At 39.4% G+C, this 16,518-nt stretch overlaps 1 protein-coding gene across 1 annotated transcript; it reads right to left on the minus strand.

The window, feature by feature from the left end:
• Positions 1-69: 69 nt before the first annotated feature.
• Positions 70-11,210, minus strand: LOC308105849 (uncharacterized protein; the record flags this gene model as incomplete). The annotated part of the gene is made up of 7 exons (XM_080456773.1): positions 11,181-11,210; positions 3,488-5,498; positions 3,222-3,385; positions 2,916-3,136; positions 2,634-2,763; positions 1,117-1,217; positions 70-742 (listed from the first exon to the last, which is right to left on the minus strand). Exons 2-7 carry the CDS (start codon positions 5,478-5,480, stop codon positions 70-72), a joined length of 3,282 nt encoding a protein of 1,093 aa, XP_080312899.1. The 5' UTR covers positions 5,481-5,498; positions 11,181-11,210.
• Between the last annotated feature and the right edge of the window lie 5,308 nt (positions 11,211-16,518).

Consider the following 16,518-nt stretch of genomic DNA (forward strand, 5'->3'; position numbering starts at 1 on the left):
TGATGCTAAATTAACACATTTTGCTCGCCTAAGAATTCCCTCAAGGACCCCACTTTGAGAACCAGTCACTTAAGAGTCTTTAAGTCCAGATTCTTGCACTGGTAGACTGACACTGGTCTGTCTGTCATAGTGTGTAGACGTGCACACAGCACTGACACTGGTCTTTCTGTCAGGGTGTGTAGACGTGCACACAGCACTGACACTGGTCTTTATGTCAGGGTGTGTAGACGTGCACACAGCACTGACACTGGTCTTTCTATCAGGGTGTGTAGACGTGCACACAGCACTGACACTGGTCTTTATGTCAGGGTGTGTAGACGTGCACACAGCACTGACACTGGTCTTTCTGTCAGGGTGTGTAGACGTGCACACAGCACTGACACTGGTCTTTATGTCAGGGTGTGTAGACGTGCACACAGCACTGACACTGGTCTTTCTGTCAGGGTGTGTAGACGTGCACACAGCACTGACACTGGTCTTTATGTCAGGGTGTGTAGACGTGCACACAGCACTGACACTGGTCTTTATGTCAGGGTGTGTAGACGTGCACACAGCACTGACACTGGTCTTTATGTCAGGGTGTGTAGACGTGCACTCAGCACTGCTGCCCACATCTTCTCTCAGGAACATTTTCTTCAGGGTGGTCGTTGAGTTCCAGTCTTGATCTTGGGCAAACTTGTAAACACATCCGAACAGAGCAGGAAACATCTCCATCAGGTCAATGTCAGCTGCATCCTCAGTGCTGTGAACACAGAAATTAAGTCATAAGTCACAATTCTGCAGTGGTGGAAACTAACTACATTTACTCAAGTACTGTAATTAAGTACAAATTTGAGTTACTTTTACTTTACTTGAGTATATACATTTTTCAATAAATGTTTGAGAATCGCTGTTCTAGAACACAAGCTTCAATACATTGCAGCCCACAGTGCCTTGTCAATTTGTGCATGCACCTTTGTATTGCATCCACGAGTCCTGAATTTCAAATTGTGTGGCTGCAATTTGTTAGCCACTGGCCAGCGGCATGAAAGATAAATAGATAAATAATACTTGGATTTACACATGGACAGGACTGACTTCTCTTTGTGTTGTTTTTTTAAATGTAATTCAACTTACTAGTGCTCATGGAGATTGCGTATGAAGCGCAGCAATCCAATTGTGTTCTCAGGGTAGGCCTTCTTCTTGCCATCCATCTTCTGGACCAACTCAGGTGGGAACTGGAATCAAAACATACAACTTAGAGGTCAAATGGACTTGAGGCTTGAACATTACTCTTTATTTTCCTAGGCCTTGCAAGTTTGTGTCTATACTAAACACAAAATTATTCAAATTGCTTTACTTAAGGTATGCAAAGCATTTTAAGAGACAAAAAGAATAGAAGGAATAACATAGAGAAATAAAAACAAAAAACATCAAAGTGCAATTGCAGTTTTATTTCTTCTCATACTATTTGCAACTAGAAAAAGTGCTCCTCGGAGCACAAGTCTCCGCCAGGTCAGGTAGATTATTGTGGCCTCCTGGTGGCGCTATAATAGGCCAATGTGAAAAGGGTGCCATTTCTTCTTAAGCCTTGCACGACAATCAGACACTGCATTCATGATTTGAGGCATTTTGTTCCAAAAATGTGGTTTGCTAAATTAGACCTACTGGTGGCGCTATAACAGGCCAATGTGAAAAGGGTGGCATTTCTTCCTCGGCCTAGTGGGAATGTGAGTGCAAAATTTCACGGAAATCGCACACTGCGTTCATGATTTGAGACATTTTGTTCAAAAGGGACCCATCCTGCAAACTTTGGAAGCCAATGTTAGCCAAGTAGGATGGAATATGAAATATCGGACACATCCATCTTGATCACATAACTATAGAGATACTGTGTACCGATTTGAGTGACTTTTGGACAGAATCTGAAGGAGTAAGAGCAAAAAAATGTGTTTTACAAAAGTCAGCCTCCTGGTGGCGCTCTAAAAGGCATATGTGAAAAATGCAGGGCAAAGGTTTTTCCTTGGCCTCTAGGGAGTGTGCGTGCAAAGTTTGACGCAGATCGGTGCAGTTATAGCTAAAAACGTGAATTGGCCTGTTATAGCGCCACCATGTGGCTGATGTGAACGTTTTCAAGTGCCATTTCTTTCTGGGCCAAGTGGGAATCTCTGTGGAAAATTTCACGGAAATTGCATGCTGCGTGCATGATTTGAGGCATTTTGTTCCAAATGAACCAATCCTGCATACTTGGGAAGCCAGTTTTAGCCAATCAGGATGGAATATGGAAAATCAGACAGATCCGTGTTGATCACATGGCTATAGAGATACTGTGTACCGATTTGCGTGTTTTTTGGACAAAATCTGTAGGAGTAATAGCAAAAAATATGTTTTGTAAAAGTCGGCCTCATGGTGGCGCTATGACAGGCTGATCTGAAAAATGTGGGGCAGAGGTTCTGCTGTGGCATCCAGGGAGTGTGTGTGCACAGTTTCACAGCGACAGGGCCAACGGTGGTGGAGATTAGCTGGTCGCAGACAGGACGGACACACACACACACAGACACACGGACGGACGGACGGACGGACGGACGGACGGAGGGCAAAACATACTCTCTCGCCATGCCTTTCGGCCTGGCGGAGACAATAAGCTCATGTACCTTGTGTTTCCACGTGTTGAACTGTCCCTTCTCACCATACTGGTCTAGTGCCCCCATGAGGTCCATGTCAGCATTTCGACAATTCTCAACTTCCTTTAGATTTCCAATCTTTCTCAAGTATTCTACTTTCCTGTAAACAATAAATAAAAATATTGAAACTATTAGGCTCTTAAAACATATTGGTAGAATATAAGTACATTAGATAAAACCGATTAATATTAGCTGAAACATTTTTTTACATATCAGAATGCATGAACAATAATGGAACAGAAAATGCTTTACTTCTCGTTTGACCAAAAGAAGGGATGAGCCAAGCATTCCTCCACTTTAGGTCTTTTCTTTGGGTCTGCATGGATCATCCACTCAATGAGATCCTTGGCAACCACATCCGGAACATGATCCAGGTTGTAGATTCCTTTGTAGATGTTATATTCACATTCAACGCCTGTGCCAAATGGATGGTGTCCACCAGAAAGGATGTAATATGTCAACATCCCAGCCACCTAAAAAGGAGCAAGAAAATGAGTAAGATTATCATGTTTTCTGTCCTCATTTATTAAAACTTTCTCACAAACATAAAAGAATAACCTGGATATCAGTGCTTCTTTTATATGCAATATCACTGTCTTCGTTCAAAGTCTCCTTTGCCTTCCAGCATTTTGTTCCTGCACTGCTTGTGCGGAGGGTTGTTTGTCCTTTCGGTAATCGTCGGCTTATTCCAAAATCTGCTAATCTTGCCCTTTTTTCAACATCTGCAAGGCAAATTGGGTACATCAATATAATGAACAGTGTTTAAAATGGATGGAAATAAAATTCAATTAAATCTCTGAAACTGTGTGCTCTTAATTTCTTACCAATCAAGACATTCTGGGGCTTGATATCCCGGTGAAGAATTTGAGTATCTCGGTGGAGAATTTGAGGATTCTGATAATGAAGAATACTTAAGCTACTGAGAACCTGATTTGCAAGATCCCTCATTTCACCAAGGCTGTTTTCAGTAAAGTTACATTTGATGTATTCTTCCAGTGTGTATTCACATAACTGAAGCCCAAGGTATCCAAAGTAATCATCCTCTGTAAAGTCGACATATCGTACAATTGAAGGATGATCTAGCTTTGGAAGACGTAAAAAGCCTTCCTCATTCTTCAGCGCTTGGTAGTTGAATTTGGGCATTCTCTTAACTGCGACTTCAGTGCCATCATCCCTTAGCCCCAAGAAGACCTCAGTTCCATCACTTCCCATTGCGATGCGGAATTCATCATGTTTCCCAAACATAAGACTCCCAACTTTGATCACTTTACTTTCATCTATGTTTGCAAGCTTCTCTAACTGTTGCTTCCATCTTTGACTGATTTGGTGCCATTTTCGTGGTTTTGGTGACACACTGGCTACTGGGTGGACAGGTTCCAGATGTGAACTTTCAGTCAGACCAGATTCCTCAACAGGAACAGTATCTGCATCAACATGAACTTCATCTTTCAGCTCCTCTTGCTTTCCTGTTTTTTTTCTCCTTATTCTCTTCTTCTTTTTGGATCCCAGTGGCTCTGTACTGGCAGTAGTGGAAACATCACACTCTGAGCTTGGCTTGTTTAGATACTTTTGCATTTCTCTAAGCTTTTCTTTCAGGTTGTCATTCATCTGCATGTCTGCAGATGTAATTATATCCTCAGGCACATGATCTATTCCCACTGATAGAAAGATGGCACGTTCACATGGAAGCAGGTTTGCCAGTATGCCATATGTATAAACTCTCATAGCAGAGGAGTGCTCTTTCTTCACAAAAGGAACAATCGTTTTGCATAATGTATCGATGAGGTACTGATTCCAGTCATCTTTGACTTTAGTTTTTTGTGCTATCACATAAAGAGTTACCAGAACGTAATGCTTTAATTGAGGAATTTTAGTGCTTTCGGAAAGGAGTTTCAGCAGCTTGGGGATCATAGACAGTGATAACTGACTGGGTATCTCTCTCATTGTGCAGAAAACTGCATGTAGACTTTGAACAATTAAAGTCTGCGCGGTTGCACCTTGAATTTCTGGAAGGCGTTTGTCTGCATTTTCAATGTAGAAGTTCAGCTTATCATTGTCCTTTAACCACTTAATAGTTCTCTGACGATACTCTTCTGCTGATCGTCCGGTAACAGTAAAGAGTCTGTCAATAATGGTCAGATGGGTCTGAGGATCCTCTTCCAGCATATAATGATCAAAAATGCTGAAAACTTCGGTTGGTGTTTTCTGTTTTACAGAAATGTCCAGATCTATAAAAAGTTTTATTTTTGAATAATAGTCACCACCGCTCAATGCAAGCTCATGCATCATGTCAGATATTTTTAAATTGAAAAAAATATGTGCAGGATGTGTAACAGGGAATGGTCGTACAAGCCCTCCAGCTTTGATTAGGACTTTCACAATATCATCCCTCTTACAGATGGCAGCAACCTGAAGTGGTGACATAGCGCGGGGTGCATTTGTGATAACATTTGGATTTGCTCCTGCTTTAATCAGTTTGTGCACAAAATCAAGTGGTGTTTTATAAAAGGAGGCAAAATGCAGAGGATTCCAGTTATTTGTGGAGAACTGATGTGGGTTTGCATGCTCTTTCAGAAGAAAGGCAAAAATGTCCTCCTTGTGATATACCACAGCAGCAGCCAAAGGACATATCTGAATGTTGAGCTCTTTGGATGGGTATAGGCCATTCATGTCTTTGTCTCTGATTGATCTCTTGAACTTCTTGAGGTTTCCACTCATAATGAACTGTATTATGGGATGTGTTTCTGTTGGGGCAGCTGTGGTCCCTGGTGGAACCACTTGGAGCTCATTATTCATGCTTTGCGCTACCGGATCCATGTCTTTGCTTCAGAATAACTGTGGATTGACAAAGAAAATGTGTTCAATACATTTTCTCAAACATTTATTATGTATTTAACTGGAGCTCTACACATAAAGAAGGGACAGTTTTAGAAATGTAAGGTTGTTGTGTAATCATTGGTGGAAACATTTACTCAAGTACTATATACCATTTGAGGCACTTTTACTTAATTTGAGTATGTATTTTTCAATACTTTATACTTCTACTCCATTACATCTCAGAGGCTAAATGACTTAGGCCTACTGAGTTACTTTGTAGCTTTAGATTATTATGTAAATTACACACATTAACAAATTAAGCCCTGTTTTATATTTGATTGATTGATTGAATACTATTGAGTCCTGTGTATTCAATTAATTGAGACATTTAAAGACAAACAATAATATGCTAAACATCATATATACGATTAGTGATCAAAAAGAAAGATATATACAGTAAACAGTTGGGGGGTGGGGGGTCATTTCAGGTGATAAGCTTAGACTTATATACACGCTGTGCGCTGTGATGTGACACATTGTGAGCTTGTAGATCGGCTATTTTCGAAAGATTTTCGAACAAAATTCTGAAAATCTTTCAAATGGGACATTCTGCAGAATGAGTACTTTTACTTTTGGTACTTTAAGTACATTTTTATGTACTTAAAGTACGTTTATACTTTTGCTCAAATAATAATTTGAATACATGACTTTTTCTTGTAACAGAGTATTTCTTCATCGTGGTACTGGTAGTTTTACTTACAGTAAGTGGCTAAAACAAAAAGAAACATAATAATTCTAAATCAGAGAACTTTTTCCTCTACCACTGTGTGTAATCTGCAAGCACCTACAAAAGTTATACTTGAACTTTTAAAATATATGTTATACCAGACCTGTCTCTGTCACTCCAACCAGTTGAGATATACAGTAGGTAATGGTATACCAAGTCGAAATGTTGGTTGCAGCTATTATTTCTGTCACAAAAAATAACCACTTTATGAACATGAATATGAATGAATATCTTTATGGGCCCTGTGTCACAAGCTACTTGGCTACATCCTGAAAGCAGCATGGTGAGTTTAAATGGCTGCAATTTAAATCAAGTGTCTACAGTCTGTTTTCATGTCCATGCATGAACCTACTGTTACAGCAAACAGTAAAAGTAGAAAATATTGTTTGTCCAAATGGTTCAATTTTTATATTTGCTCTGAAATTTTAAAAGCAGTCTTTATTCTGTTTCAATAAAAAAAACGGTGTCCCATTCTATATATGCATGTATTGAGCTCTTCTTTATGCACCTACAGTATTGATGTTATCTTTACTCTGGGGGAGCTTCCTTATCTAATGCTTATCATCAGTGGTTTTGTTCACTACAATTGTTACTTTGCATAACAGGTTTACCGGTGGCGGTGAGCGTGCATGTGACGTCATTAATATACCGTTCCCCTGGGGAAATAATCACCATTACACCACTGCTTCAGACTGAGATCAAGACAGACTGAACAAACACAGCACTCATTAATCAAACTGAATGCGTTCCCATCTTGTTGTACGCAGACATTCTTATACATTTAAGCAGTGGTGGAAGAAGTAAATTCTTTATTTAAGTAAAAGTATGAATACCACAATGTAGAAATACTCAAGAGAAATTCCGGTATTCAAAATTTACTTGAGTAAAAGTACAAAAGTATTGGCATCAGATGTACTAAACGTACCAAAAGTACTCGATGCAGAAGTCCCATTTCACAATGTATAATAATCCTTTGAAAATGGCAGATCTACAAGCTCACAACACACCACAAAGCAACACATTGTGAGCTTGTAGATCGGTTATTTTCAAATTGCCAAAGTATATAGGTCTGAAGTGGTTTTGTACTAATAATCAAAATCTACAAAGTAACTAGTAACTAAAGTTATCAAATAATTTTAGTGGAGTAAAAGTACAACATTTGCCTTTGAGATGTAGTGGAGTAGAAATAAAATTATTGAAAATTGTAAACACTCAAGTAAAGTAAGAAAGTACCTCAACATTGTACTTAAGTAGGCTACAGTACTTGAGTAAATGTACTTAGTTACTTTCCACCACTGCATTTTAAGGCTGTTTGGAAAATGGCCAGTAATTATACTAGTTACATAATGCTGTAACATTGTAAAGGTATAGCCAGTGTTAGGCAGTGACTATTTACTAGGTAATGTATTGCTATAATATTATTACTTTCCCCAGTAACTAGTAGTGTAAATTATTACTATTGCCAAAACAATAATAATATCACAGATATTATTCCAAGTAACTTTGAGTTACTGAGTTATAATGAATGTGATTTGTTTTTGTCCAAGATAGACTATATTAAGCCTATCATTTATTCTCTATAGTAGGATATTGTCACATGTGAAAAAAGAACAGATCTAAGCTATCAACTACATTGTGAAGTGACACATTTGTAGATCTGTTCTTTTTTTAGCACATGCCCATTGCGAAATGATGACGCTACGTTTAAAAGTATATACGTGGCGTGTAATAACTACTCTTGATACCAGGAAATAAGTTGTACTATTGTAATGTTTTAAAGGAGTAATAAGTATCTAGTACCTTATTACTCTTCCAGAGTATAACTTGCACAACACTGGGTGTCTCTCTTTAAAATGCTATGAACATAGACTTAGGGTGTGGCAGATTTAATAGTGTTTAACAGCAGAAACATACTGGGCTTGTTCTGATGTTACTCTCATAGAAAAAGAAAAAAAAAGAATGGGAAAAGAGGATTTCCCATGTCACAACCTATTCATTCTTTAAAACATTTTTACAAAAATATGTTGATAGTAAACAAATAGTATAAGTCACAACTCCTCAGGTGTATTCCAACTGCCTGTAGTGTAACAACAGCATTAAGAATAAGGTGGTAAATTAAACTTGTCTTTCAAATCCACGTCACACCTGTGTCAGGCTGGTTCCCATTCTCTCTCTCTCTCTCTCTCTCTCTCTCTCTCTCTCTCTCTCTCTCTCTCTCTCTCGCTCTCGCTCTCGCGCGTGTGTTTCTCTCTCCTGCGTGCGCGTGTTTTTCTCTCGCTCTCTAGTTCTCTCTGATTGATTGATTGATGTACTTTATTTAGTAAGACATGAAAACAACAGTACATGGAAGTACAAATTCACAATACAAGGTCTACTAAACTGGGAGACTCATTAAGCACTGAGCTTGTTTAAGATGAGATCCCCATGCACACAAATCATGATGACATATAAGAGACAGACAGATATACACACTACTATACAGAATGTCATACAATCAGCTTACAGGCTACTGGTATGAAGAGTGAAAAAAAATGTACAAGAGAAGAAAAAGAAATAGTGGGGGAGGGGGGGTATAGGGGTAGGTTAAAGGAGTAGTTCACCCAAAAAATGTCTTATTTTCTATCAATTGCACACCCCATGAAGCCTTGAATCCATGGATTTATTTTTGTTTTTGTGGCATTCCCAAGCCAATAATTTGATTCCCGTCTCCTACCGGCTAATGTATCCGGTAGGAGACACAAAGTAGATTATTTGTGTCTCCTACCGGATACACACCCGGTCATCAAATTATTGGCTTAGGAATGCCACAAAAACTAAAATAAATCCATGAATTCAAGGGTTCATGGGGTGTGCAATTGATAGAAAATAAGTCATTTTTGGGGTGAACTCCTCCTTTAAGACTTAGACAGGGGCCATTTTCGAATTGCAGCCTCCTGAAGGTGTATCTTTAGAGCAGCTTTGAAAGTGAGTAGGGTTTTACACTCCTTTACTCCTTTTGGTAGGCCATTCCACATTTTTGATGAATAGCATGAGAAAGAGTTCATTCCCTTTGTTGAGCCAAATCTGGGTTGCACATGATTTGTGGAGCTGCCTCTGGTGTTATGATCGTGGACTTCATTAACATTTAGGAAGTATTTAGACAAATACAGGGGGATCCCAATGTTGTGGTGTATCTTGAAGACCAGGCCCATAGCAAGTTGCTGTACTCTGTCCTCAACCCTAAGCCATCCAATCCTAGCAAAATGAGCTCTCTGTTTCTCTCTCTCTCTCTCTCTCTCTCTCTCTCTCTCTCTCTCTCTCTCTCTCTCTCTCTAGGTTGGTGGGCAGGGCATGTATAAAGTCATCTGTAAAGGAATGCAACGATTCCTATCCGATCCGTACATGTTTTTTAAATCAACAACAGTCAAAAGGTCACAGTGAAAACCACAGCAAATGGACTCTCTACAGTGATAACAGCTGTGTTGTTAATATGAAAAGGGGGCCAATATGAGGGAACAAAGTTGTCCCCTCATCAGTTAAAGTCGCACAAAACTCCTCAAACTATACCTCTGTGGAATCAAAGTGCACCATGGCATGTGTGATCATGGATTCCTTATCCTATTCATCTAGGTGAAAACATGCAATTTGATATAATTGTTATTGTCTCTTATTGTAGGCTGCTGCAGCTAGGTTTCATAATGGAGTATATAGCTGACATCTCGCCTACTGTGTTAGAACAGCATTTTAGGTTTGTCGGGTCCATAAAAGAATGGGTGCCGTCCGGGTGCGTCTTTCTTTTTTCTTTTTTTATGTCGGCTCCACTCGGATTTCGCTATGACGGCTATTTCTGAATCGACAAGAATAAAGTATAGGGCTTAATTTGTGAATGCATGTTTTGTACTAATAATTAAAATTTGGTTTGAAATGGGACATTCTGCAGAATTAGTATTTTTACTTTTGGTACTTTAAGTGTGTTTTAATGCCAATGCTTTTGCTCAAATAATATTTTTAATACAGGACTTTTACTTGTAACATTGTGGTGTTGGTAATTTTACCTAAGTAAGTAAGTACTTTTTTTCCACCACTGCGTGTAATCTGGCAAGTGCTTACAAAAGTTGTACTCAAACATTTTATATTAGACCTGTCCCTCGGTTACTCCAACCATCACTACTTTGAAGTGAATATCTTTATGGGCCTGGTGTCACAAGCTGCTTGGCTACAGCCTGAAAGCAGCATGGCTGATATGAATTACCAGCAATTGAAATCACACATAATAATATCACAGATATTATTCCAAGTAACTTAGAGTTATTGAGTTATAATGAATGTGATTTGTTTTTGTCCAAGATAGACTATATTAAGCCTACCATTTATTCTCTATAGTAGGATATTGTCACATGTGAAAAAAAGAACAGATCGAAGCTATCAACTACATTGTGAAGTGACACATTTGTAGATCTGTTCTTTTTTTAGCACATGCCCATTGCGAAATGATGACGCTAGTCGCTACGTTTAAAAGTATAGTGATATACGTAACATGTATAAATACTCTTGATACCAGGAAATAAGTTGTACTATTATAATGTTTTAAAGGAGTAACAAGTATCTAGTACCTTATTACTCTTCCAGAGTATAACTTGCACAACACTGGGTGTCTCTCTTTAAAATGCTATGAACAGAGCCTTTAGGTGTGTCATATTTAATAGTATTTAACAGCAGAAACATACTGGTCTTGTTCTGATGTTACTCTCATAGAAAAATAAAAAAAAAGAAGGGGAAAAGAGGATTTCACATGTCACAACCTATTCATTCTTTAAAACAGTTTTACAAAAATATGTTGTAAACAAATAGTATAAGTCACAACTCCTCAAGTGTTTTCCAACTGCCTGTAATGTAACAACAGCATTAAGAATAAGGTGGTAAATTAAACTTACAGTTTAAACACGTCTGTCTTTCAAATCCACGTCACACCTGTGTCAGGCAGGCTAGTCACAACCTCATGAATATTAAATGGTCCTTAGGACTTCCCATTCTCTCTCTCTTTCTCTCTCTCTTTCTCTCTCTCTCTCTCTCTCTCTCTCTCTCTCTCTCTCTCTCTCTCTCTCTTTCTCTCTCATTTGGTGGTTAGGACATGTAGGGAAAGTCATCCTTAAGGCATGCAACAATACCGGTTTGTACACTTTTTTAATCTCTCTTTTTGTTCTATAGTCTATGCACAACAGTCAACAAGTCACAGTGAAAACCCCAACAAATGGACTCCATTGTCATGGTACAAGTGTGTATGTCATCAAGGTCAGGGTCAAGGTTACATCTTGTCTACAGGTACATAAGAGTAAAACGAATTTGTGTTCAGCTTCCTTCAGACAGTGTAGCAACATAGATAATAAATATACAGGAAAAAATAGCAAAAAAAGCAGTAGTCTAATCCTAATATTATAATGACAGGTCAGCGTATGCACAGTGTATTATATACGCCATTAGCATTTATCAGTAGCTGCCACAGTATATCAATGGTCCCCAAAGTGGGGTCCGGGGTCCCGGCCCCAGGGGTGCTTTAGGAGGTTTTGGGGGGTCCCCAGCAAAATGAATTGATATAGCATCAAAAACCACTTTATCCCTATATACATCAGCTATTTCAAAATAGATTTACAAGCTCACAACACGTTGCGATTAAAGATCTGCTTCTTTTTTTTTAAACAGATCTTGAAAAAACTTGAAAAATGTGGAATATGTTTGAAACATTTAAACAATACAAATCTTGCATGGGGCTCTGCAGCCACATACACCTTTAGGTGTAAGTGAGGTAACTCTGTGTGGTTTAGAGGCCCCTCAATGTGGGATTCAAATTTGGGGATTATTTTAAAACAATTTTTTTTTGAAGATAGCCGATGATCAAGCTCACAACGCATCACATCTCACATGTTGTGAGGAAAACATTTAAAGTTGAAATACAGAGATATAAGGTTTCTACCTGACAGCAACAATGCTTTTTTTAGTTTTTTTTACAGTATCTAGTACACATCATTATGTAAATATTGTGTGTTTTTGTGGTTGCATTGTGAATGTTATCAGCCCAATCTTATCTGCATAACATCTACACACCAGTGAAAAAGCTCACAGAAGCTCACAACAATGGTTGTGGTTTTAGTGTATCATTTGTTTTAAAACGCACAGCCCAGATTTTCTGATAATATATTATTTAATAATTCAACTAAATAACTGAACTCTCCTGGTATCCATGCTTGGCACTTTCTTTTTCCTTCGATAGATGCTATATAGTTTAGTATGCAAATCACTCACTTGTTCTCATGTTTTTTGCGAACGCGGAAGGAGAAGCGGCGAAGCCGCGCCTCCGACCAAGTGGAGCTTACTATGTAACCGTGCTCGGGTTGTGTGTGTGTGTGTGTGTGTGTCTGTGTGCAAAATCTGTGCATGCACTGTGCACTCTGGCCCCCAGAGGGCGCCATAGTGCAGGAATTTAGACAATGCTCTGATTAAAATGCACAACAGCCTGCAAAACACACACACACACACACACACACACACACATACACATACACACACACACACACACACACACACACACACACACACACACACACACACACACACACACACACACACACACAGTCAATGTTCTCTCCCCATCACGGTGAAATAACACGGATTACAAGTCCGTAAATACACAATATTTTCGAGCTGCGTTCGCTTCCAGCGTTCGCGCGTCTTACTTGTGTTTCATAAATGTAATTTTTCTCAACCACAACTGCAGACGCGTTGCTAGGTCTCTACTAGGTTGGGGGCTTAGCCCCCCAGGCAACGGACACATGCACGCGCGTCTGCGTATTAGTGTACTTAAGTACAATTTTGAGGTATTGTTTACTTTACTGGATCTCAGAGGCAAATATTGTACTTTTACTCCAGTACAATTATTTGAAAACTTAAGATACTAGTTACTTTGCAGATATAAATTATTACATTATAAAACTTAAACATACATTAACCACTTTAGCCCTATTTTATACATAGGCTATTTGACGCGTTGTGAGAGATCTGCTATTTTCAAACATTTTAGCACTTTTACTTTTGATACTTTAAGTATATTTTGATGCCAATACTTTTGTACTTTTACTAAAGTTTTTTTTACAAAAACAATAAATAAATAAATGAAATGAAAAAAAAAAAACTTTTACTAAAGTGACATTTTGAACACAGGCCCCTTTGCTTGTAACAGAGTATTTTTATATCGTGGTATTGCTACTTTTAGTCAAATATGTGTGTACTTCTTCCACCACTGACTGATTATAGACTAAAAACACATTTTAAACCAGGGGAATCATTATGGCGGTGCACGGCGCCAGTGGTTCCGGTCATGGGTTCCGGTCCACCTGATGACGTGAAAGGGATTTCCGCTCCGACCAGGAACAGATCCCAGGCTGGTTGTTTAGTGTAAGCCCCCCAGAACTACGGTAGAACAGTGAAGCGGCCAAGCCTGGTGGTCAAATCTGAGAATGCACTTAAATGCTACTGCGCGTGCGTCTCCCGTTTTGTGTGCATGCTCACGACGCGTCACGAGTCACGACCCCATTCCATTGGTTCATATTGGTTCCATATTGGTTCCTATTCTTACTTCCGGGTGCTTCAAAACACCACTGAGCACTTTAATATAAACGAATAGCTGGGGGGCGGGGCAATCCGCCCTCTAGATATATAATAGAGCACCGAAGTCCTGGAGGAGGTTCTGTATCGTTTATGATAGTCAGTCACTTATATTTGATACAGTCTGTTTCTGGCGAAAATGTAACTAATTTGGCGGAAGTAACATTAGCGTTTTCTCACCGTCAGTTGATGCTTCATATCCATAAGAGTCAACACGCCGGGGTCATTTGTTTATTTTTGGAACACAGTTCTTATTTGACGCGATATTAAATACGTCTATGGGATTCAGAACGGGGGTGGAAAACTGCGAACCAGGTAGACAAACAAAGGATGTGTAAATGACGTCAGACTTCGGCGGTCTATAACTCTATGGTTTAGTGATGAACACACACCATGGAAGATGTGTTATGTACTGCAAGCTAACGGTCAGTTAGCTCACAGATCAGCCCCAGAATAATAATATCACAACACACACATAATGTTATGAACATCCAGGCCAGCTATGCTTTAACGGAGGGAATCCACAGGAAGTGACATTATTGTTTCAGTGCCAGACAGACAAGGGAAGGAGAGAGACTGAAAGGTAAGCCATGCCATCAACGTGATCATGTATTAAGTCATTGGTTCTCAAAGTGGGGTCCGGGGACCCCCAGGGGTCCTTGAGGGAGTTCCAGGGGGTCCCCAGCTAAATGATAGATTAGGCACCAAATGGACCCTTATGGGTCTGTAACTCTGAGAGTGTACAAATGGAACCAAATGGGTTATATATAATAGGGTCCATTTGGTTCCATTTGTACACTCTCAGAGTTACATTAACATTGATTTTACAATATAAATTGGGGTCCCAGAGATAGAAATGCCATTAAATGGGGGTCCGTAGCCTAATGCATGTCAAACTGGGGGTCCTTGAAATTAAGATGGTTGAGAATCACTGCTAGAGCCGTAAAAATCTTCTCTTATGGGGTATATCTTTTCAAATGGGGGTCCGCGGGCTACTAAGTGTCAACTTGGGGGTCCTTGACATGACAAAGTTTGAGAACCACTGTATTAAGTTATTATAGCTTTCACATCATCGATCATCATGCCTGCTGTCTTATTGATAGTGCGACTCCTTCCTATTGAGTCATAACCTAACGCTGTAAATATGATTATTATCACTGCTATAAGGTTGTTATTATAAGTTATAACACATCAGATATTATAAGCCAGTGGTTCTTAAACTTTTTCATGCCAGGGACCCCCAAATTGACACTTATTAGCCCGCGGACCCCCATTTGAAAAGATATGTCGAGGACCCCCATAAGAGAAGATTTTTTACGGCTCTAGCAGTGATTTTCAACCTTTTTAAGGACCGGGACCCCCATTTAATGGCATTTCTATCTCTGGGACCCCAATTTATATTGTAAAATCAATGTTAATGTAACTCTGAGATGAAATGGAACCAAATGGACCCGTTACACTCTCTGAGTTACAGACCCATAAGGGTCAATTTGGTTCCTAACTATCTATCATTTAGCTAGGGACCCCCTTGAACTCCCCCAAGGACCCCTGGGGGTCCCCGGACCCCACTTTGAGAACCAACGGCGTAGAGCAGACAGTCAGTCACAGTCAGACAGAGTGAGACCACGGTGCGGTGCAGCAACAACAAACACACAAGTCCGTTCGTCCCTGGGCCCTGCCCGGTTTTTCTCATTCATTCAAGTGCCCTAGTGACGACCAACCACCAGGTAACAAATACAACGTACGTGTGTGTGTGTGTGTGTGTGTGTGTGTGTGTGTGTGTGTGTGTGTGTGTGTGTGTGTGTGTGTGTGTGTGTGTGTGTGTGTGTGTGTGTGTGAGAGAGAGACACAAAGGTATTACTCCATGTAGTCCATGAGCCAGAGCCCCAAAATTTTGCAATGATTATCGAAAGAGTGGGCAAAACCTTACCTATATTAAATTGTTTATAGGGTCAATACAAGTAAATAAATATATGATAACCTTTCCACAGGAGCAGCTTTTTCATGTTTATCACACATTTTGTTATTTTCCCCATACGTACATGACAGGTGATTTTTTTTATTTTTATAGTTATCATAATGAAACTTCCCCAGTTGATTACTTACATGAAGACAATGATTTATTGTATTACAAATTTTCTGAAATTGTATATTTAAATATGCAAATTAGGCATTTAGTCCATGAGCCAGAGCCCCAAAAAGTCTCTCTGTATTCTATGATCCTATAGTTTACTGAGACACTACATTGTCTCTGTATTCTATGATCCTATAGTTTACTGAGACACTACACTGTCTCTCTGTATTCTATGATCCTATAGTTTACTGAGATACTACACTGTCTCTGTATTCTCTGTATTCTATGATCCTATAGTTTACTGAGACACTACACTGTCTCTCTGTATTCTATGATCCTATAGTTTACTGAGACACTACACTGTCTCTCTGTATTCTATGATCCTATAGTTTACTGAGACACTACACTGTTTCTCTGTATTCTATGATCCTATAGTTTACTTTGGTTGGTTGGCTGGCTGGTGCCCTGGTTGGGTCTAGTTGGTTGGTTGGTTGGCTGGCTGGTTCCCTGGTTGGGTTGAGTTGGTTGGTTGGTTGGTT

The sequence above is a fragment of the Gymnoscopelus braueri genome, assembly GCF_963280865.1.
Source record: "Gymnoscopelus braueri genome assembly, chromosome: 18".
NCBI lineage: Eukaryota > Metazoa > Chordata > Actinopteri > Myctophiformes > Myctophidae > Gymnoscopelus > Gymnoscopelus braueri.